This window comes from Salvelinus alpinus, chromosome 2 (assembly GCF_045679555.1).
Source record: "Salvelinus alpinus chromosome 2, SLU_Salpinus.1, whole genome shotgun sequence".
Taxonomy (NCBI): Eukaryota; Metazoa; Chordata; class Actinopteri; order Salmoniformes; family Salmonidae; genus Salvelinus; species Salvelinus alpinus.
The window spans coordinates 130,757,874-130,785,835 of NC_092087.1; the positions used below are offsets into that span (position 1 = coordinate 130,757,874).

A 27,962-nucleotide genomic window follows, 5' to 3' on the forward strand; every position below is an offset into this window, starting at 1 on the left:
ATGAATGTGTTTATAGTTCTCGATAAACAACGTTGTGGTTGGAAAATACGTTTGTTAGTGAGAAGACAGAAAACCTAGTAGCCAGCAGAGAGTATTAACCATGCATGAGCAGCCTATTATCACCATGACTCATCTTCAGTTAGACTATTAGAACATAATGCAGACCAGACAGTCATTTCTTAACTAACATTGGTCCATTGGTGTTTGGAAAAAAGGTCATTAGAACACCTAACACAGGCCTTTTTTCATGTGAATACATTTTAGAAAAGTGTGTGTGCTCATCCATCCACCATTTGTTGTTACCTGAGAATGTATACTGAACAAAAATATAAACGTAACATGCAACAATTTCAACAGTTTTACTGAGTTACAGTAAATCAGTCAATTGAAATAAATGTATTAGGCTCTAATCTATGGATTTCATATGACTGGCCAGGGGCGCAGCCATAGATGGGCCTGGAAGAGCATAGGCCCACCCACTTGGGAGCCAGGCCCAGCCAATCAGACTGATTTGTTTCCCAACAAAAGGGCTTTATTACAGACAGAAATAGTCCTCAGTTTCATCAGCTGTCTGGGTGGCTGGTCTCAGACGATCCCGCAGGTGAAGAACCCGGATGTGGAGGTCCTGGACTGGCGTGGTTATTCAACATTCTGCCATATTCTCTAAAACAACGTTGGGGGTGGCTTATGGTAGAGAAATTAACATTACATTCTCTGGCAACAGCTCTGGTGAACATTCCTGCAGTCAGTGTGCCAATTGCATGCTCCCTCAAAACTTGAGACATCTGTGGCATTGCACACTTTTAGAGTGGCCTCCCGCTCACATACACTTGTATCCCTCCTCCGGCTTGGCTACCGCGGGGTACCGTTCAGAGGAATGGCATCCCGGAGGAATGACACTTCAAGCCTTTCTCTACCCTTCACCAGGTGGCTACAGACTGAAACAACACAGAGGATTCACCATGAGTCCAAAACACTGGATACGGAGACCGAGTTCGGGACTCTGCACACCCAAGCTGAGGGGACGCGGCACCTGGGCGAGAGACTGCAGAATATCCACTTCTGGAAGTCAGAGCTGCAGCAGCACATCGAACAGCTGGTGGCCGAGACAGACCTCCTCCTGGGGCAGAAGAGGAGGCTGCTGAAGGCGCTGGACGCCACCGAGACCCCGTTCGCCATCGCCACGGATAACCTAACCTGTTCGGGAACGGCGGCTGGGGCCCGACCTGGTTAAAGACAGCTTGGAGGAGGAGCTGCTTAAGGTGATTAAAACAAGAACATCGACTTGTCTTTGCTCTAGTTCACCTAAATACTTGTATCATTACTAAATGTTGCCTAGACGTTATTTCACTAGAAACCAATCTGAAAATAACGTGATGGTTGTGTTTGTGTACCACAGGAGGTGGAGTTGATCAGGAGCATCCAGGCTCTGTTGAAGAGAACGCTGAGTCAGGCTGTCAATCAAATCAAGTGAGCGTCACAATTAAACAATAAGGGTTTTTATTTATCCAAACTTGGATGATACAAATTATGACAAGAAAATAAACCAAAGTGCTTTAAAATATAGCAACAGCTAAATGACTTGAAAAACGGACTGTCCTATAAAGTATTAACGTTAAAAATAACTTCGCTATAACGTGCAGGAACAGAACGTACATAAACCAAAAAATCAACTCACTGATGGGACGTTCCACGGAGACTATAAGGGGAGTGGCCAGCTCCAAGGCAAGTCTGCAAACCATCAAGTTTTACATTTCTACAATAATGATAACGTTAAATACAAACATTATTTTAACAATAACAGTACACAATATCAATGTATAACTGTACTTAGCTATTTTAAACTCGTCAAAGGGAAAAAGAGTTCCACTGGGGTGAACAGAGGGTGGGCATTTCCCAACGCCCTTCCCGGAACCGTATTTTAACCCTGGGATTCAGGTCGGACCTCCTTTATCAGAACACCGCGGCATCCATCACTGCTGAGAAATAGACGTAAACAAGACATTACTTTGAACCGTGACTATTTACTTGAGAATGATAATGGTTAAATTATACCAATGACTGTTACCACGTAAACTATGAAGCGTTCACGCAACATAGAAAACAATGATAGCAAATGTCAAACTGTATTTATGCAATACAGTTACGTATGGTGTTATGTTCTGTTAATTACTGATGTCCCCTTTAAGAATGGAGCACCCTTGGTCATGCGCAGTGTTGTTCTATGTTATTCTGGTACTAACTCGTTTTAGTAAATGTGAAGCTACAGTTCAATTTCTTGTATTCAGAGTCTTTTTTATTATATAAATAAGTCATAAGAGCTAAGACACTACAATGGCGACGAGGATGATTACCTGCAGTGTGCATCACGAATGCAGATGGATCTCGTAGGAAGAGAGGAAGATTATGACCCTGTAAGAGGAAGATTATGACCCTGTAAGAGAGGAAGATGTTGACCCTGTAGCACAACAGCTAGCAAGCAGTGACGACGAGGGGAGAGCGAGAACGAGGCGGCAGGTCAAAGATCCGTGGAGCCGGAGGTAAAGAGAATGGCTAGCATCGGGAAAATAGATGTTTGATGACACGCAAGAAGACTGGGCAACTTACATTGAACGACTGGAACAGTACTTAATTGCAAACGACATTGCTGATAACAAGAGAGAACCAGCGTTGTTGAGTTTAATTGGCCCAACAACGTACAGTTTGTTAAGAGATCTGATTGCCCCTCTGAAGCCCTCAAATAAAACATTCACAGAGATTGTGGAGATATTGCAAAATCACCTAAACCACTCCTCATCGCGGAACGTTTTCGTTTCCACAAGAGAGATCAGAATGAGGGGGAGGGTGTTAGTACATTTGTAGCGGAGTTGAAGAAACTGAACATTGACAGTTTGGAGAGAACCTAAATGACACATTAAGGGATAGATTTGTTTGTGGACTGAAACATGAACACATTCAAACACGTGTAAAAACGTTTCCTCACAGAATCAGATCTCACGTTTGCAAAGGCTGTTGAAATTGCTGTGACTATGGAAATCGCGACTAAAGATGCATTTGAGTTGCAAAGTAAAATAAATACTGACCTATCACAAACTTCCCTGCACAAGTTTTCAAGCAGCCGACAGCGCCCACGTGTGGCCGAAAAATGCAACAGGTGTGACGGAGATGGTCACAGAGCAGAGGACTGCCGTTTCAAAGACGAAATTTGTCACAAATGCAGTAGAAGGGGGCACATTCAAAGAGCACGCAGAGCAAAATTCAGTCACAACAGGAAAACTGAGAAAATTAAAGGGTATGTGAATGCACTAGCAGAGAACAGTGGCAGTGATTCAGATGAACGATGAATTGGTACAATGGAGTTAAACACAGTGACTTCTCCCAGCAGTAGCATAATATGGGTGACACCAGATATCGTAGGCAAACCCCTCAAAATGGAGCTGGACACAGGATCTGCAGTGTCTATAATTTCCACTACTGTCTACAATGAGCACTTCAAGGCTATCAAGCTGAAGAACACAAATGTGTTGCTGAAGACCTACTCAGGAGAGAGATTGAGCCCAATGGGGGCGTTGCAGGTCAGAGTGCGGTATGGGGGGCAAACACAGCAGTTACAGCTGTATGTGGTGCCTGGAACTGGCCCACCATTATTTGGCAGGGAATGGCTTTCAAAAATGAAGCTGAACTGGTGTGACTTGAAAATGCTCCACACGTTCCAGTCCAAAGAGAAAGGCACCGACCAAACACTGGAACACTTGCGGAAGAAATACAACACAGTGTTCAGTGATCAGATGGGAACAGTAAAAGGCTTCACAGCAAAACTTGTACTGAGAGATGACGCAACCCCAAAATTCTGCAAAGCCAGATCTGTTCCATACTCCCTGAGACCAAAGGTGGAAGCGGAAATCGATCGCTTGCAGGATACAGGGTCCTGACGAAAGTGGACAGAAGCGAATGGGCCACACCCATAGATCCTGTTGTGAAGAAAGACGGGTCTGTTAGAATGTGTGGGGACTTCAAGGTAACTGTGAATTCAATGTTGCATGTGGACCAATACCCCCTGCCACGTCTGGATGATATCTTTGCTGCACTAGCTGGTGGGAAACACTTCAGTAAAATCGATCTGAAACAGGCTTACCTGTAGCTACCGGTTGAAGAGAGCTCCAAACAGTACCTGACAATAAGCACACACAAAGGTCTATACAGGTATAACCGCCTGGTTTTTGGCATTGCATCGGCCCCAGCCATTTGGCAACGAGCTATTGACCAGATTTTGCAAGGAATCCCAGGAACCCAGTGTATCCTGGATGACATGATCATAACAGGATGCACCGACAAAGAGCACCTGGCTAACCTGGAAGAGGTCCTGAAAAGACTGAAAGAGTATGGTGTCTACAGGCAAACTTACAGAAGTGTGAGTTCTTCAAAGACAAGATTGTCTTCTGTGGACATGAAATCGACCGCAATGGATTGCACAAAACACAGGACAAAATCGAGGCAGTGGTACAGGCACCACGACCACAAAATATCACAGAAGTGAGATCTTTCACTGGACTGATCAATTACTACAGAAGATTCCTCCCAAACCTTTCAGCAGTACTCCAGCCTCTAAATCAGCTCCTGGAAAAGAATAGGACATGGCGGTGGACAGAACAGTGTGGAACTGCATTTCTTGAGGCAAAACGGCTCATCACATCTGAACAGGTCCTGATGCATTACGACCCTGAACTGCCAGTGAAGTTGGCTTGTGATGCGTCCCCTTATGGCTGCGCGGCCGTCCTTTCACACACACTGAAAGATGGGTCAGAGAGGCCAGTTGCATTTGCGTCACGAACGTTGAATGATGCAGAGAAACTACTCACAAATCGACAAAGAAGCACTGGCGCTAGTGTGGGGCGTCAAGAAACTCCACGCATACCTACAGTGGGGAGAACAAGTATTTGATACACTGCCGATTTTGCAGATTTTCCTACTTACAAAGCATGTAGAGGTCTGTCATTTTTATCATAGGTACACTTCAACTGTGAGAGACGGAATCTAAAACAAAAATCCAGAAAATCACATTGTATGATTTTTAAGTAATTAATTAGCATTTTATTGCATGACATAAGTATTTGATACATCAGAAAAGCAGAACTTAATATTTGGTACAGAATCCTTTGTTTGCAATTACAGAGATCATACGTTTCCTGTAGTTCTTGACCAGGTTTGCACACACTGCAGCAGGGATTTTGGCCCACTCCTCCATACAGACCTTCTCCAGATCCTTCAGGTTTCGGGGCTGTCGCTGGGCAATACGGACTTTCAGCTCCCTCCAAAGATTTTCTATTGGGTTCAGGTCTGGAGACTGGCTAGGCCACTCCAGGACCTTGAGATACTTCTTACGGAGCCACTCCTTAGTTGCCCTGGCTGTGTGTTTCGGGTCGTTGTCATGCTGGAAGACCCAGCCACGACCCATCTTCAATGCTCTTACTGAGGGAAGGAGGTTGTTGGCCAAGATCTCGCGATACATGGCCCCATCCATCCTCCCCTTAATACGGTGCAGTCGTCCTGTCCCCTTTGCAGAAAAGCATCCCCAAAGAATGATGTTTCCACCTCCATGCTTCACGGTTGGGATGGTGTTCTTGGGGTTGTACTCATCCTTCTTCTTCCTCCAAACACGGCGAGTGGAGTTGAGACCAAAAAGCTCTATTTTTGAATCATCAGACCACATGACCTTCTCCCATTCCTCCTCTGGATCATCCAGATGGTCATTGGCAAACTTCAGACGGGCCTGGACATGCGCCTGCTTGAGCAGGGGGACCTTGTGTGCGCTGCAGGATTTTAATCCATGACGGCGTAGTGTGTTACTAATGGTTTTCTTTGAGACTGTGGTCCCAGCTCTCTTCAGGTCATTGACCAGGTCCTGCCGTGTAGTTCTGGGCTGATCCCTCACCTTCCTCATGATCATTGATGCCCCACGAGGTGAGATCTTGCATGGAGCCCCAGACCGAGGGTGATTGACCATCATCTTGAACTTCTTCTATTTTCTTCTATTTTCTAATAATTGCGCCAACAGTTGTTGCCTTCTCACCAAGCTGCTTGCCTATTGTCCTGTAGCCCATCCCAGCCTTGTGCAGGTCTACAATTTTATCCCTGATGTCCTTACACAGCTCTCTGGTCTTGGCCATTGTGGAGAGGTTGGAGTCTGTTTGATTGAGTGTGTGGACAGGTGTCTTTTATACAGGTAACGAGTTCAAACAGGTGCAGTTAATACAGGTAATGAGTGGAGAACAGGAGGGCTTCTTAAAGAAAAACTAACAGATCTGTGAGAGCCGGAATTCTTACTGGTTGGTAGGTGATCAAATACTTATGTCATGCAATAAAATGCAAATGAATTACTTAAAAATCATACAATGTGATTTTCTGGATTTTTGTTTTAGATTCCGTCTCTCACAGTTGAAGTGTACCTATGATAAAAATTACAGACCTCTACATGCTTTGTAAGTAGGAAAATCGGCAAAATCGGCAGTGTATCAAATACTTGTTCTCCCCACTGTATATGGCAAGCGGTTCTCACTGGTTACGGATCACCAGCCGTTGCTTTCCATTGTCAGTCCAAAGAAAGGCATTCCGGCAATGCCAGCAGCCAGGTTACAGCGATACACCTTGTTCCTCCCAGTCATATGAATGACAGCAGCCAGGTTACAGCGATACACCTTGTTCCTCCCAGTCATATGAATGCCAGCAGCCAGGTTACAGCGATACACCTTGTTCCTCCCAGTCATATGAATGCCAGCAGCCAGGTTACAGCGATACACCTTGTTCCTCCCAGTCATATGAATGCCAGCAGCCAGGTTACAGCGATACGCCTTGTTCCTCCCAGTCATATGAATGCCAGCAGCCAGGTTACAACGATACGCCTTGTTCCTCCCAGTCATATGAATGACAGCAGCCAGGTTACAGCGATACGCCTTGTTCCTCCCAGTCATATGAATGCCAGCAGTCAGGTTACAGCGATACACCTTGTTCCTCCCAGTCATATGAATGCCAGCAGCCAGGTTACAACGATACGCCTTGTTCCTCCCAGTCATATGAATGACAGCAGCCAGGTTACAGCGATACACCTTGTTCCTCCCAGTCATATGAATGACAGCAGCCAGGTTACAGCGATACGCCTTGTTCCTCCCAGTCATATGAATGACAGCAGCCAGGTTACAACGATACGCCTTGTTCCTCCCAGTCATATGAATGCCAGCAGCCAGGTTACAGCGATACACCTTGTTCCTCCCAGTCATATGAATGACAGCAGCCAGGTTACAACGATACGCCTTGTTCCTCCCAGTCATATGAATGACAGCAGCCAGGTTACAACGATACGCCTTGTTCCTCCCAGTCATATGAATGCCAGCAGCCAGGTTACAGCGATACGCCTTGTTCCTCCCAGTCATATGAAGGACAGCAGCCAGGTTACAACGATACGCCTTGTTCCTCCCAGTCATATGAATGACAGCAGCCAGGTTACAACGATACGCCTTGTTCCTCCCAGTCATATGAATGACAGCAGCCAGGTTACAGCGATACGCCTTGTTCCTCCCAGTCATATGAATGACAGCAGCCAGGTTACAGCGATACGCCTTGTTCCTCCCAGTCATATGAATGCCAGCAGCCAGGTTACAGTGATACACCTTGTTCCTCCCAGTCATATGAATGACAGCAGCCAGGTTACAGCGATACACCTTGTTCCTCCCAGTCATATGAATGACAGCAGCCAGGTTACAGCGATACACCTTGTTCCTCCCAGTCATATGAATGACAGCAGCCAGGTTACAACGATACGCCTTGTTCCTCCCAGTCATATGAATGACAGCAGCCAGGTTACAACGATACGCCTTGTTCCTCCCAGTCATATGAATGACAGCAGCCAGGTTACAACGATACACCTTGTTCCTCCCAGTCATATGAATGCCAGCAGCCAGGTTACAGCGATACACCTTGTTCCTCCCAGTTATATGAATGACATTGAGTTGAAGCCGTCGTCCCTCCACACAAATGCAGATGGATTATCCAGACTGCCGTGTACAAGAGAAAGACAAAGGAGTGTGGATGCAGTGGACATTTTCCATACCGCTCAGCTCGAGGCACTACCGGTCACAAGCACAGTTATCAAACAGGGGACAAGGAAAGATGTGACCTTGTCAAAAGTGTTCACCTACACCATGTCAGGATGGCCAGCTACAGGCAGAGAGGAGCTGACTCTGTATTTCCAGCGGAGAAACGTAATTACAACGTACCAAGGATGTTTGATGTGGGGAATGAGAGTCATGATACCCCAGAAATGCCAACATCAGGTTTTGCAGCAACTACAAGAAGGTCATGTTGGAATTTGAAATTGTCAATTTCTTGTATTCAGAGTCTTTCTTATTATATAAATAAGTAATAAGAGCTAAGACACTACATATGGGATATAAGAAACAAAAGCTGTGTGAATTTGAAATTGTCAATTTCTTATTGTCAATTTCTTATTGTCAATTGTCAATTTCTTAAGAGTCTTTCTTATTATATAAATAATAAGAGCTAAAACACTACATATGGGATATAAGAAACAAAAGCTGTGTGTCGCGTCGTCATTTATATTATAACAATAATTGAACATAGTAAGTTTGTATGACGATCTGGTTATTAAATGGGTAAATAGTTTAAAGACAGTTAAATAGTAGTGTGCTTTAAACCGCTCTGGTGACGAACGTTGCTGCCCTGTTTCCAATCGTCCACATTGATGCTGTATGAACCTATTCAAGTAAATAAATAAACTTTGGGGAAAAGACTATACCTGTGTTCGAATACCCATAACACACTGTACACTACATACTTAATGAGTGTATATACTTTTAGTTTATTTTAGGAAACTAAACGAACGGTATCCTTCCAATTCGTTAGTTGATGCTGTTACTATGCAACTTATTGCTAGCTTGTTAGTAAAACAAATAAGACCTCTTACAACTTCATTAACAATGTCCATTAAGAACGCTCAACGACTAACGGAATTAAATATCACCAGTTACCTAACTTCATAATGGCTATCTGGATGTAATTGTAAAACAAACTCCAAATGCATTTGTAGGTAGCTAGCTAACAGCCATGGAAGAGAGTGAAAGGATAGCTGCTCCAACTGTCAAAGAAGGTAGAGTAGGCTATTCTGGTTGGGCAGGTACTGTTGTGTAGTTCCACTCCATAGTAAGAAGTGAGGACGGAGATAATAGTAACATAATATTCAGTGCGGTCTAATTTTAGTATAATGAAGTCTGTTTTCTGTCCTCAGATACAGAGCTGTGAAACCCTGTCTGCAGATGAAGAGCAATGGTTCCCAGTCCTGTTCCTGGGGTGCACATTTTTATTTTTGCCTTAGTGCTACCCAGCTGATTCAAATGATCAAGTCATCATCAAGCTTCAAGTGGTATTTATGTATTCATTTGTGACGCTATCCTTGATATGATGCTGCTGTTGTCACATGCTACACATGCATCTATCCAATGCTATCATGTTTGTTATAAGATATATTATACTTTAGTAATCCACAATAACCTGGTGACGTAAAAGTCTAATGACATTATCTTCCATATTCCTACAGATGCCTTGCAACTTGAGATTTCTTCAAAACGATTGCCTACAGTCACTGTGTAGGGCACTGCACAGTTGGGTGACCAGGGCCACCTGGTCTCGTGGGGGATTTCAGGCATCTGTGAAGGCTACCTGTGTCCTGCATAACTTCATGATGATGAACAGGAGGGGACCTGCAGCTCTCCACCATGTGCCAGAGGAGAGAGACCACTGAAGCAAGAAGAGAGAGAGAGAGAAACTTAAGCACAGAGGAAGAGAGCGAGTGTGATAGAGAGAGGAAGAGAGCGAGTGTGATAGAGAGAGGAAGAGAGAGAGTGTGATCGAGAGAGGAAGAGACACAGACTTTCACTATTTGCACATATGACATTTGAAATGTCTTTATTGTTTTGGAGTGTAATATATACCCTTCATTTTTATTGTTTACTTCACTTTTGTTTATTATCTACTTCACTTGCTTTGCAATGTTAACATGTGTTTCCCATGCCAATAAAGCCCCTTGAATTGAAATTGAATTTATAGAGGGGGCGGGCTAAGCTGTTAGGGAGGTGTCAGGTAGATAAGGTAATGAGTTCTGGCTGCATGAGAGACTGCAAGCAATATCATCCGAAAATCTCCTAGGAAATGAGGTGGTCTGTTTTGTCTTACAGCAACTTTATACTCGGCTATTATGTTGGGTTGTGTTATGTAGAATGCTGACATGATGTAATCTTGCAGACATTCAGCTTTGATCTCAACAAGATCTCACAGTTTTACCAATTTGACTTCCGCTTCTGACGTTTGTCTACGTTTCTCCAAAAGTCAAATTTCTAAGTTGCTCCAAACGAGCCACGGCCTGTACACCCCGCTACCATCTAGAAGACGGAGACGGTACAGGTGCATCGAAGCTGGGACTGAGAGACTTTATAAACATCTATCTCAAGGCCATCAGACTGTTAAACAGTCACCACTGCGCCCAGTTACCTGCCCTGCCCTGAACCTTAGAGACTGCTGCCCTGTGTACATAAACTCATTGAACACTGGACACTTTTACATGTTTACATACTGTTTGACCCATACTGAGTGTACAAAACATTAAGAACACCTGCTCTTTCCATGACAGACTGACCAGGTGAATCCAGGTGAAAGCTATGATCCCATATTGATGTCACCTGTTGAAACCAATTTAAGCAGTGTAGATGAAAGGGAGGAGACAGGGTAAAAAAAGATTAGACATGGATTGTGTATGTGTGTCATTCAGAGGGTGGATGGGCGTGACAAAAGTCCTAAGTGCCTTTGAACAGGGTATGGTAGTAGGTATGGTAGTAGGTGCCAGGCGCACCGGTTTGAGTGTGCCAAGAACTGCTGGATTTTTCACACTCAATAGTTTCCTGTGTGTATCAATAATGATAATTAAATCCATTTTAATCCCACTTTGTAACACAACAAAATGTGGAAAAAGTCAAGGGGTGTGAATACTTCCTGAAGGCAGTGTATATCCTGGACTCTGACATTGCTGTGAATACTTCCTGAAGCCACTGTATATCCTGGACTCTGACATTGCTGTGAATACTTCCTGAAGGCAGTGTATATCCTGGACTCTGACATTGCTGTGAATACTTCCTGAAGGCAGTGTATATCCTGGACTCTGACATTGCTGTGAATACTTCCTGAAGGCAGTGTATATCCTGGACTCTGACATTGCTGTGAATACTTCCTGAAGGCACTGTGTATCCTGGACTCTGACATTGCTCATTCTGATATTTCTTAATTTCTTTCTTTCAACTTTGTGGTTTATGTGTGTATTGTTTTGTATTACTAGGTATTACTGCACTGTTGGAGCTAGAAACACAAGCATTAGGTATTACTGCACTGTTGGAGCTAGAAACACAAGCATTAGGTATTACTGCACTGTTGGAGCTAGAAACACAAGCATTAGGTATTACTGCACTGTTGGAGCTAGAAACACAAGCATTTCGCTGCACCTGCGGTGTTATCTGAACATCTATATTGATTCGACTGTGAGACAACGCCCAGTATGCCAGGGAACAGGACCTCAGACCAGAGACCTCTGACTCACTAAGCTTTAGTGACTAAAGGGTTAAAGTGCCCAGTATGCCAGGGAACAGGGACCGCAGACCAGAGACCTCGGACTCACTAATCTGTAGTGACTAAAGGGTTAAAGTGCCCAGTATGCCAGGGAACAGGGACCTCAGACCAGAGACCTCTGACTCACTAAGCTTTAGTGACTAAAGGGTTAAAGTGCCCAGTATACCAGGGACCTCAGACCAGAGACCTCTGACTCACTAAGCTTTAGTGACTAAAGGGTTAAAGTGCCCAGTATGCCAGGGAACAGGACCTCAGACCAGAGACCTCTGACTCACTAAGCTTTAGTGACTAAAGGGTTAAAGTGCCCAGTATACCAGGGACCTCAGACCAGAGACCTCTGACTCACTAAGCTTTAGTGACTAAAGGGTTAAAGTGCAGACAGATTAGTGAAGAGGGGGTGGTGTGTGTGTGCGTGCGTGCGTGTGGTGTGTGAGTGTGGTGTGTGTGTGTGAGTGTGGTGTGTGTGTGTGTGTGGTGTGTGTGTGTGAGTGTGGTGTGTGTGTGTGAGTGTGGTGTGTGTGTGTGAGTGTGGTGTGTGTGAGTGTGGTGTGTGAGTGTGGTGTGTGTGAGTGTGGTGTGTGTGTGTGAGTGTGGTGTGTGTGAGTGTGGTGTGTGGTGTGTGTGTGTGTGGTGTGTGTGAGTGTGGTGTGTGTGTGTGAGTGTGGTGTGTGTGAGTGTGGTGTCTGTGTGTGGTGTGTGAGTGTGGTGTGTGTGTGGTGTGTGAGTGTGGTGTGTGTGAGTGTGGTGTGAGGTGTGTGTTTGTGGTGTGTGGTGTGTGAGTGTGTGTGTGTGTGTGTGTGTGTGTGTGAGTGTGGTGTGTGAGTGTTTGTGTGTGTGGTGTGTGTGTGTGTGTGTGTGTGTGTGTGTGTGTGTGTGTGTGTGTGTGTGTGTGTTTGTGTGTGTGTGTTTCTGAAATAATACAATAACCATTATCATCTCAAAAGTCTCAGTTATTATTGAGATTATTAAAATCCTTGTTAATTCATCAATCAAAAAAGCAAACAACCAATCAACAAACTTTACTGTTTTTCACTGGACAGAACAATACGTTCTGTTTAAATCCATTTAATTAAAACACGTCATTACAATCAGTAGCACAGCCACAAAGTCATCCAATATAACCACACTGCTAACCCTAATGCCTCACCTTAAATTAAGACCAAAAAACAAATTTTTGGTTTCATGAATTTTTACGATATAGTACATTTTTACTTTGCAGCCGGCACATATGGTGAAGAATATCCTGTCACACATTCCCATTGACAGAGAGGAAGCTGCCCTGCTGTAGTCATTTCAGAGAGACACTAGAGGAAGCTGCCCTGCTGTAGTCATTTCAGAGAGACAGTAGAGGAAGCTTCCCTGCTGTGGTCATTTCAGAGAGACAGTAGAGGAAGCTGCCCTGCTGTAGTCATTTCAGAGAGACAGTAGAGGAAGCTGCCCTGCTGTGGTCATTTCAGAGAGACAGTAGAGGAAGCTTCCCTGCTGTGGTCATTTCAGAGAGACAGTAGAGGAAGCTGCCCTGCTGTGGTCATTTCAGAGAGACAGTAGAGGAAGCTGCCCTGCTGTAGTCATTTCAGAGAGACAGTAGAGGAAGCTGCCCTGCTGTAGTCATTTCAGAGAGACAGTAGAGGAAGCTTCCCTGCTGTAGTCATTTCAGAGAGACAGTAGAGGAAGCTGCCCTGCTGTGGTCATTTCAGAGAGACAGTAGAGGAAGCTGCCCTGCTGTAGTCATTTCAGAGAGACAGTAGAGGAAGCTTCCCTGCTGTGGTCATTTCAGAGAGACAGTAGAGGAAGCTGCCCTGCTGTAGTCATTTCAGAGAGACAGTAGAGGAAGCTTCCCTGCTGTAGTCATTTCAGAGAGACAGTAGAGGAAGCTGCCCTGCTGTGGTCATTTCAGAGAGACAGTAGAGGAAGCTTCCCTGCTGTAGTCATTTTAGAGAGACAGTAGAGGAAGCTGCCCTGCTGTGGTCATTTCAGAGAGACAGTAGAGGAAGCTGCCCTGCTGTAGTCATTTCAGAGAGACAGTAGAGGAAGCTGCCCTGCTGTAGTCATTTCAGAGAGACAGTAGAGGAAGCTTCCCTGCTGTAGTCATTTCAGAGAGACAGTAGAGGAAGCTGCCCTGCTGTAGTCATTTCAGAGACAGTAGAGGAAGCTGCCCTGCTGTAGTCATTTCAGAGACAGTAGAGGAAGCTGCCCTGCTGTAGTCATTTCAGAGAGACAGTAGAGGAAGCTTTCCTGCTGCAGTCATTTCAGAGAGACAGTAGACTATTGTATTTCTGATGTGGATTACGCACTGAACTGTCAGTGGGCTGTGGCTGTTCATATATACAGTAGATGATCACTTTCTGGCAGGTGGATCACTTTGTGGCAGGTGTCTCATCTTGGTCTGTTCACATGCGTTTGTGGATGTGGATCACTCTCTTGCAGTTGAGGCAGCGGTGTTCTACGTCCTTACAGGAGTCAACACAGAACGGAATCAAACAGCATGGCCAGCACCTAGAGAAGGAGAGACAGAGAGAGAGAGACAGAGAGAGAGAGAGATGAAGATTCAGTGTGTGTGTATTCCTGTAACCTGTGTGTGTGTTCATGTAACCTGTGTGTGTATTCCTGTAACCTGTGTGTGTGTTCATGTAATCTGTGTGTGTGTATTCCTGTAACGTGTGTGAGTATTCCTGTAACCTGTGTGTGTGTATTCCTGTAACCTGTGTGTGTGTTCATGTAACCTGTGTGTGTATTCCTGTAACCTGTGTGTGTGTTCATGTAATCTGTGTGTGTGTATTCCTGTAACGTGTGTGAGTATTCCTGTAACCTGTGTGTGTGTATTCCTGTAACCTGTGTGTGTGTTCATGTAACCTGTGTGTGTATTCCTGTAACCTGTGTGTGTGTTCATGTAATCTGTGTGTGTGTATTCCTGTAACCTGTGTGTGTATTCCTGTAACCTGTGTGTGTATTCCTGTAACCTGTGTGTGTGTATTCCTGTAACCTGTGTGTGTGTTCATGTAACCTGTGTGTGTGTATTCCTGTAACCTGTGTGTGTATTCCTGTAACCTGTGTGTGTATTCCTGTAACCTGTGTGTGTGTTCATGTAACCTGTGTGTGTGTATTCCTGTAACCTGTGTGCGTATTCCTGTAACCTGTGTGTGTATTCCTGCAACCTGTGTGTGTGTTCATGTAACCTGTGTGTGTGTATTCCTGTAACCTGTTTGTGTGTATTCCTGTAACCTGTGTGTGTATTCCTGTAACCTGTGTGTGTGTATTCCTGTAACCTGTGTGTGTATTCCTGTAACCTGTGTGTGTGTGTGTGTATTCCTGTAACCTGTGTGTGTATTCCTGTAACCTGTGTGTGTGTTCATATAACCTGTGTGTGTATTCCTGTAACCTGTGTGTGTGTATTCCTGTAACCTGTGTGTGTGTATTCTTGTAACCTGTGTGTGTGTATTCCTGTAACCTGTGTGTGTGTATTCCTGTAACCTGTGTGTGTGTATTCCTGTAACCTGTGTGTGTGTATTCCTGTAACCTGTGTGTGTGTGTATTCCTGTAACCTGTGTGTGTGTGTATTCCTGTAACCTGTGTGTGTGTGTGTATTCCTGTAACCTGTGTGTGTGTATTCCTGTAACCTGTGTGTGTATTCCTGGCCAGTCTCTTGACAACAAGGTAGATGAAATTCGAGCAAGGGTTCCCTTCCAGAGAGACATCAGAGACTGTAACGTTCTTTGTTTCACAGAAACATGGCTCACTCGGGATACGTTATCAGAGTCTGTACAGCCACCTGGTTTCTTCACACATCGCGCCGACTGAAATAAACATCTCTCTGGGAAGAAGAGGGGCGGGGGTGTAGCCTCATGATTAACGAGTTGTGGTGTAATCATAACAACATACAGGAACTCAAGTCCTTTTGTTCACCTGACCTAGAATTTCTTACGATCAAATGCCGACCGCATTATCAACCAAGAGAATTGTCTTAGATTATAATCACAGCTGTGTATATCCCCCCCAAGCAGACACCTCGACGGCCCTGAAAGAACTTCATTGGACTCTATGTAAATTGGAAACCACATATCCTGAGGCTGCATTTATTGTAGCTGGGGATTTTAACATGGCTAATCTAAAAACAAGGCTCCCTAAATTTTATCAGCATATCGAATGCGCGACCCGGGCTGGCAACACTAGATCATTGCTACTGTCACGGTCGTTGAAAGAACTGGACCAAGGTGCAGCGTGGTGAGCGTACATGTTCTTTTATTTGAAAAATGACGCCGACAAAACAATAAACACTACAAAACAAACCGTGAAGCTAAAGTCTATGTGCCATAAACAAAGTCAACTTCAGGTGGGAAAAAGGGCTACCTAAGTATGGTCCTCAATCAGAGACAACGATAGACAGCTGTCCCTGATTGAGAACCCTACCCGCCCAAAAACATAGAAATACAAATAATAGAACATAGAATACCCACCCCAACTCACACCCTGACCAAACCAAAATAGAGACATAAAAAGGATCTCTAAGGTCAGGCCGTGACTGTACCCCCCCCCCAAAGGTGCGGACTCTGGCCGCACCTTTGGGGGGTCTACTGTCACGCCCTGACCTTAGACGCAGACCCCACTCCACCACTGGCTCACCCCACTTTGGTGGCACCTCTGGTGCGGGGACCCTCGTCGCCGACCCCGGACGGAGCACCCTCGTTGCGGGCCCCGGACTGGGCACACTCGTTGCGGGCCCCGGACTGGGCACACTCGTTGCGGGCTCCGGACTGGGCACCCTCGTTGCAGGCCCCAGACTGGAGACCGTCGCTGGGGGCTCCGGACTGGAGACCGTCGCTGGAGACTCCGGACTGGAGACCGTCGCTGGAGGCTCCGGACTGGAGACCGTCGCTGGAGGCTCCGGACTGGAGACCGTCGCTGGAGGCTCCGGACTGGAGAACGTCGCTGGAGGCTCCGGACTGGAGGCCGTCGCTGGAGGCTCCGGACTGGAGACCGTCGCTGGAGACTCCGGACTGGAGACCGTCGCTGGAGGCTCCGGACTGGAGACCGTCGCTGGAGGCTCCGGACTGGAGAACGTCGCTGGTGGCTCCGGACTGGAGGCCGTCGCTGGAGGCTCCGGACTGGAGGCCTTCGTTGGAGGCTTCGTGCCATGACTCCTCACTGGAGGCTTCGTGCCATGGATCACCACTGGAGGCTTCGTGCCACTCACTTCCGTCATCATGAAGTGCTTTGAGAGACTAGTCAAGGATCATATCACCTCCACCCTACCTGACACCCTAGACCCACTCCAATTTGCTTACTGCCCCAATAGGTCCACAGACGACGCAATCGCAATCACACTGCACACTACCCTAACCCATCTGGACAAGAGGGATACCTATGTAAGAATGCTGTTCATTGATCACAGCTCAGCATTTAACATGATAGTACCCTCCAAACTCGTCATTAAGCTCGAGACCCTGTGCTACTGGGTCCTGGACTTTCTGACGGTATGCCCCCAGGTGGTGAGGGTAGGTAACATCTCCACCCCGCTGATCCTCAACACTGGGGCCCCACAAGGGTGTGTTCTCAGTCCTCTCCTGTACTCCCTGTTCACCCATGACTGCGTGGCCATGCACGCCTCCAACTCAATCATCAAGTTTGCAGACGACAGTACAGCGTTAGGCTTGATTACCAACAACGACGAGACGGCCTACAGGGAGGTGAGGGCCCTCAGAGTGTGGTGTCAGGAAAATAACCTCACACTCAACGTCAACAAAACAAAGGAGATGATTGTGGACTTCAGGAAACAGCAGAGGGAGCATCCCCCTATCCACATCGACGGGACAGTAGTGGAGAAGGTGGAAAGTTCCTCGGCGTACACATCACGGACAAACTGAAATGGTCCACCCACACAGACAGCGTGGTGAAGAAGGAGCAACAGCGCCTCTTCAACCTCAGGAGGCTGAAGAAATTTGGCTTGTCACCAGAAACACTCACAAACTTTTACAGATGCACAATCGAGAGCATCCTGTCGGGCTGTATCACCGCCTGGTACGGCAACTGCTCCGCCCACAACCGTAAGGCTCTCCTGAGGGTAGTGAGGTCTGCACAACGCATCACCGGGGGCAAACTACCTGCCCTCCAGGACACCTACACCACCCGATGTCACAGGAAGGCCAAAAAGATAATCAAGGACAACAACCACTGCCTGTTCACCCCGCTATCATCCAGAAGGCGAGGTCAGTACAGGTTTATCAAAGCTGGGACCGAGAGACTGAAAAACAGCTTCTATCTCAAGGCCATCAGACTGTTGAACAGCCATCGCTAACATTGAGTGGCTGCTGCCAACATACAGACTCAATCTCTAGCCACTTTAATAATTAATAATTGGATGGAATAAATGTATCACTAGTCACTTAAACAATGCCACTTTATATAATGTTTACATACCCTACATTACTCATCTCATATGTATATACTGTACTCTATACCATCTACTGCCTATGCCGTTCGGCCATCGCTCATCCATATATTTATATGTACATATTCTTAATCATTCCTTTACACTTGTGTGTATAAGGGAGTTGTTGTGGAATTGTTAGATGACTTGTTAGATATTACTGCACTGTCGGAACTAGAAGCACAAGCATTTCACTACACTCGCATTAACATCTGCTAACCATGTGTATGTGACCATTAACATCTGATTTGATTTAACTAGGCAAGTCAGTTAAGAAAAAAAATCTTATTTACAATGACGGCCTAGGAACAGTGAGTTAACTGCCCTGTTCAGGGGCAGAACGACAGATTTTTACCTTGTCAGCTCGGGGATTCGATCTAGCAACCTTTCGGTTACTAGTCCAAAGCTCTAACCACTAGGTTACCTGCCACCCCTACGTACAGGCATATACAGTGGGGAGAACAAGTATTTGATACACTGCCGATTTTGCAGGTTTTCCTACTTACAAAGCATGTAGAGGTCTGTAATTTTTATCATAGGTACACTTCAACTATGAGAGACGGAATCTAAAACAAAAATCCAGAAAATCACATTGTATGATTTTTAAGTAATTAATTTGCATTTTATTGCATGACATAAGTATTTGATACATCAGAAAAGCAGAACTTAATATTTGGTACAGAAACCTTTGTTTGCAATTACAGAGATCATACGTTTCCTGTAGTTCTTGACTAGGTTTGCACACACTGCAGCAGGGATTTTGGCCCACTCCTCCCTACAGATCTTCTCCAGATCCTTCAGGTTTCGGGGCTGTCGCTGGGCAATACGGACTTTCAGCTCCCTCCAAAGATTTTCTATTGGGTTCAGGTCTGGAGACTGGCTAGGCCACTCCAGGACCTTGAGATGCTTCTTACGGAGCCACTCCTTAGTTGCCATGGCTGTGTGCTTCGTGTCGTTGTCATGCTGGAAGACCCAGCCACGACCCATCTTCAATGCTCTTACTGAGGGAAGGAGGTTGTTGGCCAAGATCTCGCGATACATGGCCCCATCCATCCTCCCCTCAATACGGTTCAGTCGTCCTGTCCCCTTTGCAGAAAAGCATCCCCAAAGAATGATGTTTCCACCTCCATGCTTCACGGTTGGGATGGTGTTCTTGGGGTTGTACTCATACTTCTTCTTCCTCCAAACACGGCGAGTGGAGTTAGACCAAAAAGCTCTATTTTTGTCTCATCAGACCACATGACCTTCTCCCATTCCTCCTCTGGATCATCCAGATGGTCATTGGCAAACTTCAGACGGGCCTGGACATGCACTGGCTTAAGCAGGGGGACCTTGCGTGCGCTGCAGGATTTTAATCCATGACGGCGTAGTGTGTTACTAATGGTTTTCTTTGAGACTGTGGTCCCAGCTCTCTTCAGGTCATTGACCAGGTCCTGCCGTGTAGTTCTGGGCTGATCCCTCACCTTCCTCATGATCATTGATGCCCCACGAGGTGAAATCTTGCATGGAGCCCCAGACCGAGGGTGATTGACCGTCATCTTGAACTTCTTCCATTTTCTAATAATTGCGCCAACAGTTGTTTCCTTCTCACCAAGCTGCTTGCCTATTGTCCTGTAGCCCATCCCAGCCTTGTGCAGGTCTACAATTTTATCCCTGATGTCCTTACACAGCTCTCTGGTCTTGGCCATTGTGGAGAGGTTGGAATCTGTTTGATTGAGTGTGTGGACAGGTGTCTTTTATACAGGTAACGAGTTCAAACAGGTGCAGTTAATACAGGTAATGAGTGGAGAACAGGAGGGCTTCTTAAAGAAAAACTAACAGGTCTGTGAGAGCCGGAATTCTTACTGGTTGGTAGGTGATCAAATACTTATGTCATGCAATAAAATGCAAATTAATTATTTAAAAATCATACAATGTGATTTTCTGGATTTTTGTTTTAGATTCCGTCTCTCACAGTTGAAGTGTACCTATGATAAAAATGACAGACCTCTACATGCTTTGTAAGTAGGAAAACCTGCAAAATCGGCAGTGTATCAAATACTTGTTCTCCCCACTGTATATACACTGCTCAAAAAAATAAAGGGAACACTAAAATAACACATCCTAGATCTGAATGAATGAAATATTCTTATTAAATACTTTTCTTTACATAGTTGAATGTGCTGACAACAAAATCATACAAAAATGATCAATGGAAATCAAATTTATCAACCCATGGAGGTCTGGATTTGGAGTCACACTCAAAATTAAAGTGGAAAACCACACTACAGGCTGATCCAACTTTGATGTAATGTCCTTAAAACAAGTCAAAATGAGGCTCAGTAGTGTGTGTGGCCTCCACGTGCCTGTATGACCTCCCTACAACGCCTGGGCATGCTCCTGATGAGGTGGCGGATGGTCTCCTGAGGGATCTCCTCCCAGACTTGGACTAAAGCATCCGCCAACTCCTGGACAGTCTGCGGTGCAACATGGCGTTGGTGGATGGAGCGAGACATGATGTCCCAGATGTGCTCAATTGGATTCAGGTCTGGGGAACGGGCGTGCCAGTCCATAGCATCAATGCCTTCCTCTTGCAGGAACTGCTGACACACTCCAGCCACATGAGGTCTAGCATTGTCTTGCATTAGGAGGAACCCAGGGCCAACCGCACCAGCATATGGTCTCACAAGGGGTCTGAGGATCTTATCTCGGTACCTAATGGCAGTCAGGCTACCTCTGGCGAGCCCATGGAGGGCTGTGCGGCCCCCCAAAGAAATGCCACCCCACACCATGACTGACCCACCGCCAAACCGGTCATGCTGGAGGATGTTGCAGGCAGCAGAACGTTCTCCACGGCGTCTCCAGACTGTCACGTCTGTCACGTGCTCAGTGTGAACCTGCTTTCATCTGTGAAGCGCACAGGGCGCCAGTGGCGAATTTGCCAATCTTGGTGTTCTCTGGCAAATGCCAAACGTCCTGCACGGTGTTGGGCTGTAAGCACAACCCCCACCTGTGGACGTCGGACCCTCATACCACCCTCATGGAGTCTGTTTCTGACCGTTTGAGCAGACACATGCACATTTGTGGCCTGCTGGAGGTCATTTTGCAGGGCTCTGGCAGTGCTCCTCCTTGCACAAAGGCGGAGGTAGCGGTCCTGCTGCTGGGTTGTTGCCCTCCTACGGCCTCCTCCACGTCTCCTGATGTACTGGCCTGTCTCCTGGTAGCGCCTCCATGCTCTGGACACTACGCTGACAGACACAGCAAACCTTCTTGCCACAGCTCGCATTGATGTGCCATCCTGGATGAGCTGCACTACCTGAGCCACTTGTGTGGGTTGTAGACTCCGTCTCATGCTACCACTAGAGTGAAAGCACCGCCAGCATTCAAAAGTGACCAAAACATCAGCCAGGAAGCATAGGAACTGAGAAGTGGTCGGTGGTCACCACCTGCAGAACCACTCCTTTATTGGGGGTGTCTTGCTAATTGCCTATAATTTCCACCTGTTGTCTATTCCATTTGCACAACAGCATGTGAAATTTATTGTCAATCAGTGTTGCTTCCTAAGTGGACAGTTTGATTTCACAGAAGTGTGATTGACTTGGAGTTACATTGTGTTGTTTAAGTGTTCCCTTTATTTTTTTAGCAGTGTATATATGTGTGTGTGTGTGTGTGTGTGTGTGCGTGCGTGCATGTGTGTGCATAACTCACATGAAGCAGCAGAGGGCTCCACAGATGACCCAGGTGAGTAGTGCAGTGGTGTGTGTGGTCTCTGTCAGAACCTGGACCTGACAGTGTGGACACGTCATCTGGCCGGACACGTCTCTAGGCAGCGGCTGCTGCATCACCACCACCTGGGTTACTGCAGAGGGAGGAGAATACTGGTTAGAACCAGATAGAACTGGATAAAACTGGATATAACTTCATAGAATTGGATAGAACTGGACAGAACTAGAAAGAATCACCACCACCCAGGTTACTGTAGGGAGAGGGAAATACTGGTCAGAACCAGATAGAACCAGATAGAACTGGACAGGACTAGAAAGAATCACCACCACCCGGGTTACTGCAGGGAGAGGGAAATACTGGTCAGAACTGGATAGAACTCAATAGAATGGGATAGAACTGGACAGAACCAGACAGAGCTAGATAGAACAGGATAGAACTGGATAGAACAACTTAGGCCCCCAAAAAATTGTGTCGCTTGTTGTTAGTTCTATATTTCAAACCCCTAAAGAGGTAGAGGATTCGAGGGGTTGCTAAGGCTGGGTGTTGCTAAGGCCAGGACGTCCAGCAAATACCTTGTGTTTGTACAACTTGGTTCTCGTTTGTCACGGGGTACTGTGAATAATAAAAAAAGGAACCGATTTAGGTAGTTTTGGTCAGACAGTTTGGAGTTTATTTCAGTGTGTGTGTGTGACTCACCGCTGGGGGCATTTGTAGGTTGTGCCATGCCCATGTCGTATTGGGGAGGTGGTGGGTACATGCCGGGTTGGGGACCTGATAAACAAGGGATGAATAAATACATCAATACACTGTCATTTACCGCAAACCCAGGGATACAGAGTGGTTGGCCAGCGTTATGGGAACACAAACCCAGGGACACAGAGTCGTTGGCCAGCGTTATGGGAACCCAAACCCAGAGATACAGAGTGGTTGGCCAGCACTATGGGACCATAAACCCAGGGATACAGAGTGGTTGGCCAGCATTATGGGAACAAACCCAGGGATACAGAGTGGTTGGCCAGCCCTTAACAATGATGTTCATGACATCTATGGCTATCGTGACACACACATCGGCTGTCCCCATAGGAGCACCCTTTTCGGTTCCAGGAAGAACCCTTTTAGGTTCCAAGAAGAACCCTTTTCGGTTCCAGGAAGAACCCTTTTAGGTTCCAAGAAGAACCCTTTCATGTTCCAGGAAGGTTCTAGATAGCGCCTTATTTTCTAAGAGTATAAGCTTAAACTGTCCCTAAGAGTATCAGTGTAGATCTGATCTCTTACCTCCCTGGAAGCCAGGCTGAGGGGGGTAGGCTGTTCCCCCGCCACTTCCCTGGTAGCCAGGCTGAGGGGGGTAGGCTGTTCCCCCGCCACTTCCCTGGTAGCCGGGGTAGGGGTAGGGGGGAGCAGACGCGTCCAGCGGGGGTTCATACTGGCTCTTCTCCATACTGTCTGGGGGGGGGGGGAGAGAGAGAGTGGAAGACAGTGAGCACAAACACAGTGAGCACACCTTATGAAAATATCACATTGAGAAAACATATGTTTCTGCCCCCACCTTCTCTCCCCACTCCCCCTTATCTCTCTCACCTTTCTTCTTTCACACACACACACACACACACACACACACACACACACACACACACACACACACACACACACACACACACACACACACACACACACACACACACACACACACACACACACACACACACACACACACACACACACACACACTCTTCTTGTTCAAGCTGTTGCTTATAACAATGATACACACCCCTGTATTCAACCGGGCAGGTTTGGTGACATTTCATTGGACAAAGACTTGGCCTGTAGAATCTGAGTAGTACAAGCCAAAAACAACACCACCACTAATGAATGCCACACACCCACTAAATCTATCAGAATAACTCTAACCCTGGTCTATGTTACTGGTGAATGATCAACAGTTAGAGTCAGTTAGAAAACGTTTAAGTGTCAATCTACACTGACACATCAATTGACAATACAAAATACAGAGGCAGCCCTTTCCTGCAGTCAATGTCCAGAAGTGCCCTCTGTGACATCATGGCCCTTTCCTGCAGTCAATGTCCAGAAGTGCCCTCTGTGACCTCATGGCCCTTTCCTGCAGTCAATGTCCAGAAGCGCCCTCTGTGACCTCATGGCCCTTTCCTGCAGTCAATGTCCAGAAGTGCCCTCTGTGACATCATGGCCCTTTCCTGCAGTCAATGTCCAGAAGTGCCCTCTGTGACCTCATGGCCCTTTCCTGCAGTCAATGTCCAGAAGTGACCTCATGGCCCTTTCCTGCAGTCAATGTCCAGAAGTGCCCTCTGTGACCTGATGGGTGGAATGTTATTCATGACGAAAATCCAGTGTTTCTATGTCAAACTGTTTTGTTATATTTCAGTCTTCTGTGATGTATATAAAGTGTAATATTGGGATGCAAACTCAAAACTGAATACATTTCAACTCTATACCTGACAAGGTACAGGTCTCTTTTTTTAAGCCCATAACCATGTGTGTGAGGTGTATACTTTGGTTTCAAAGTAGATTTGTTAAAGACTACCAAAAATCACACACTGCAGTAAAAGGTTCCAAGCCATATTATGGACCTCTCAGATAGTTTTTAGACACTAGTCAGTCATAGGCAAACACAGTGCAGTATGTCATCTGGAATCAGCTATATACACAGTACAGTATGTAATGTGGAATCAGCTATAATACACAGTGCAGTATGTCATGTGGAATCAGCTATAATACACAGTACAGTATGTCATGTGGAATCAGCTATAATACACAGTGCAGTATGTCATGTGGAATCAGCTATAATACACAGTGCAGTATGTCATGTGGAATCAGCTATAATACACAGTGCAGTATGTCATGTGGAATCAGCTATAATACACAGTGCAGTATGTCATCTGTAATCAGCTATAATACACAGTGCAGTATGTCATCTGTAATCAGCTATAATACACAGTGCAGTATGTCATGTGGAATCAGCTATAATACACAGTGCAGTATGTCATGTGGAATCAGCTATAATACACAGTGCAGTATGTCATGTGGAATCAGCTATAATACACAGTGCAGTATGTCATCTGTAATCAGCTATAATACACAGTGCAGTATGTCATGTGGAATCAGCTATAATACACAGTGCAGTATGTCATGTGGAATCAGCTATAATACACAGTGCAGTATGTCATCTGGAATCAGCTATAATACACAGTGCAGTATGTCATCTGTAATCAGCTATAATACACAGTGCAGTATGTCATCTGTAATCAGCTATAATACATCACATGATCTAAACATAATTGATCTACGTGCTCTCCATTAGGAAACAGGTCTTCTGATCCCAATGGGACTTCCTGGTTCAATTTAGGTTCAATAAATAAATACAAATTCTAACTTCATGATTCATTCTAACCTCAGGCTCATCAATAACCTTTACTTACAGTAACCAGGTCAGTCGTTAAAAACAAAGTATTATAAGGAAATGCATAGATTATACTACTGCGCTATACATACAGTGCATTCAGAAAGTATTCAGACCTCTTGACTTTTTCTACATTTATTTAGAAATTACAGCCTTATTTTAAAATTGATTAAATTTGTAAAAATCCTCCAAAATCTACACACAATACAACATAATGACATCACAATACCCCATAATGACAAAGCAAAAACAGGTTCTTAAAAATGATTGCAATTTTCAAAAAAACAGAAATACCTTATTTACATAAGTATTCAGACCCTTTGCTATGAAATTTACTCTAAATTGAGCTCAGGTGCATCCTGTTTCCATCGATCATCCTTGAAATGTTTCTACAACTTGGGACATAAGCCTATGAGTAAATGTTATACAGCATCATGTAGTTGACGATGGTGTTGTTATGAAGCTGTAACGGAGGCTTATCTGTTGGACTTTGTTCCACGGGATCATGAGGAAGTGAGGTTGAGTTGTTTAGTATGTGTGTGTGTGTGTTGCGGGGAGCTGCTGCTGCGCAGAAGAAAAATCAGCCCGCGCAGAGTAGCACGAGATTGAACCTCTCGACTTTCTAGTTTCCCCCGTTAGTTAACACTATCAACGTTTCCCTCTACTGTGGGAATTGGGATCTAATCAACGCAATATTAGCTACTTTCAATGCAACATACCGAAACAAAACCATCGATTCAAGAGACTTGTCATAGGCAGAACGCATCAGAGTAGGATTCTATTGCATTGACACATACTCTGATCTAAACAGACCGGTGCGCCATAACCAATCAGAGCTGCAGTAGGCGCCATAACCAATCAGAGCTGCAGTAGGCCTGGTGCGCCATAACCAATCAGAGCTGCAGTAGGCCTGGTGCGCCATAACCAATCAGAGCTGCAGTAGGCCTATATGCAAATAAACCACTGCCATATATGTGCCATTCACGTTGAACGTGACTGTCTTTACAGAATCTGCGGTCGTGAGTAGATGAGCTGTTTTGAGATCATATCCTCTGCTAGTTAGTGAGTTATTAGCCCAGTTATAGATACGTTTGAGTCAGCAATGGGGGAGTGGTTGCTTCCTACAAGACACAACACGTGTGCATTTCTAGACATCTTTGAAAAGGGAGTCAGTTAAAGAGCGTTTTTGTGTTAAAGGGGCAGTGTTGTATTTTGTTGTATTTGTCAGATTCTCTGTAATAATGGTATGGGAATAAAATGGTTTCTTGCATCAAACGACTCAACAACATTTTCAGTCACCTCCTTGTCTGAAGGACAAGTGGATAAACAGGTTCATGTCAAGCCCTGAATGATTTTTTCAAACCTCTCATAGAATGTAGGCCTACATTGAACACCACATATTGGCTGCTACTGTTGGCTGAATGATAGAACAGCTATTTCCATGTTAAAATGTTATGGGATGCATTTTCTCCATTGTTTTTGATGGTAGACCAAACTGGTAGGTCTACATTATGACCAAATAGTAGTCTACTTGATCACTGTTAAAACCAGGGGCGCAACTTTGGTTTTATAAGTGGGGGGGACATAGTTGTATTATTTTTATCCACTCGGATAAACACTCCAAACAACCTACCTGGCCGCTCGGAGGCGTCCGCATGGTCCTAAAGCACACCGCAGTACCGTAGTACACTACCGTATGGGCCCTGGTCAACAGTGGTACACTACCGTATGGGCCCTGGTCAACAGTGGTACACTACCGTATGGTCCCTGGTCAACAGTAGTACACTACCGTATGGGCCCTGGTCAACAGTAGTACACTACCCTATGGGCCCTGGTCAACAGTAGTACACTACCCTATGGGCCCTGGTCAACAGTAGTACACTACCCTATGGGCCCTGGTCAACAGTAGTATTCTACCCCATGGGCCCTGGTCAACAGTAGTACACTACCCTATGGGCCCTGGTCAACAGTAGTATTCTACCCTATGGGCCCTGGTCAACAGTAGTACTCTACCCTATGGGCCCTGGTCAACAGTAGTATTCTACCCTATGGGCCCTGGTCAACAGTAGTGCTCTACCCTATGGGCCCTGGTCAACAGTAGTACACTACCCCATGGGTCCTGGTCAACAGTAGTATTCTACCCTATGGGCCCTGGTCAACAGTAGTATTCTACCCTATGGGCCCTGGTCAACAGTAGTATTCTACCCTATGGGCCCTGGTCAACAGTAGTACACTACCCTATGGGCCCTGGTCAACAGTAGTACACTACCCTATGGGCCCTGGTCAACAGTAGTACTCTACCCTATGGGCCCTGGTCAACAGTAGTACACTACCCTTTGGGCCCTGGTCAACAGTAGTATACTACCCTATGGGCCCTGGTCAACAGTAGTACTCTACCCCATGGGCCCTGGCGCTGTCTGTGTGTACACATCTAACAGCTCTGTCTGTGTGTACACATCTAACAGCGCTGTCTGTGTGTACACATCTAACAGCTCTGTCTGTGTGTACACATCTAACAGCTCTGTCTGTGTGTACACATCTAACAGCTCTGTCTGTGTGTACACATCTAATAGCTCTGTCTGTGTGTATACATCTAACAGCTCTGTCTGTGTGTATACATCTAACAGCTCTGTCTGTGTGTACACATCTAATAGTGCTGTCTGTGTGTACACATCTAACAGCGCTGTCTGTGTGTACACATCTAACAGCGCTGTCTGT

At 45.7% G+C, this 27,962-nt stretch overlaps 1 protein-coding gene and 1 long non-coding RNA gene across 3 annotated transcripts in view; one reads left to right on the forward strand and one right to left on the reverse strand.

Annotated features, from left to right (window-relative positions):
• Nucleotides 1-1,956: 1,956 nt before the first annotated feature.
• On the forward strand, nucleotides 1,957-10,104 carry LOC139568798 (uncharacterized). Of its 2 annotated transcripts, XR_011673667.1 has the most exons (3): nucleotides 1,957-2,540; nucleotides 9,299-9,433; nucleotides 9,608-10,104. It is a non-coding gene; the product is annotated as an uncharacterized lncRNA (long non-coding RNA). The 2 variants fall into 2 exon arrangements; XR_011673666.1 differs by lacking the exon at nucleotides 1,957-2,540 and having other exon boundaries at nucleotides 8,356-9,433.
• A 2,582-nt stretch (nucleotides 10,105-12,686) lies between these two features.
• Nucleotides 12,687-27,962, reverse strand: part of LOC139568801 (lipopolysaccharide-induced tumor necrosis factor-alpha factor homolog) — a 37,824-nt gene continuing 22,548 nt past the window's right edge. The window contains exons 2-5 of the mRNA XM_071390891.1: nucleotides 23,087-23,254; nucleotides 22,508-22,582; nucleotides 21,794-21,944; nucleotides 12,687-14,178 (exon numbers count right to left, since the gene is read on the reverse strand). Of these exons, the coding sequence (XP_071246992.1) occupies nucleotides 14,073-14,178; nucleotides 21,794-21,944; nucleotides 22,508-22,582; nucleotides 23,087-23,249 (495 nt within the window). The 5' untranslated portion in view covers nucleotides 23,250-23,254 and the 3' untranslated portion in view covers nucleotides 12,687-14,072. The remainder of the gene's footprint in view (nucleotides 14,179-21,793; nucleotides 21,945-22,507; nucleotides 22,583-23,086; nucleotides 23,255-27,962) is intronic.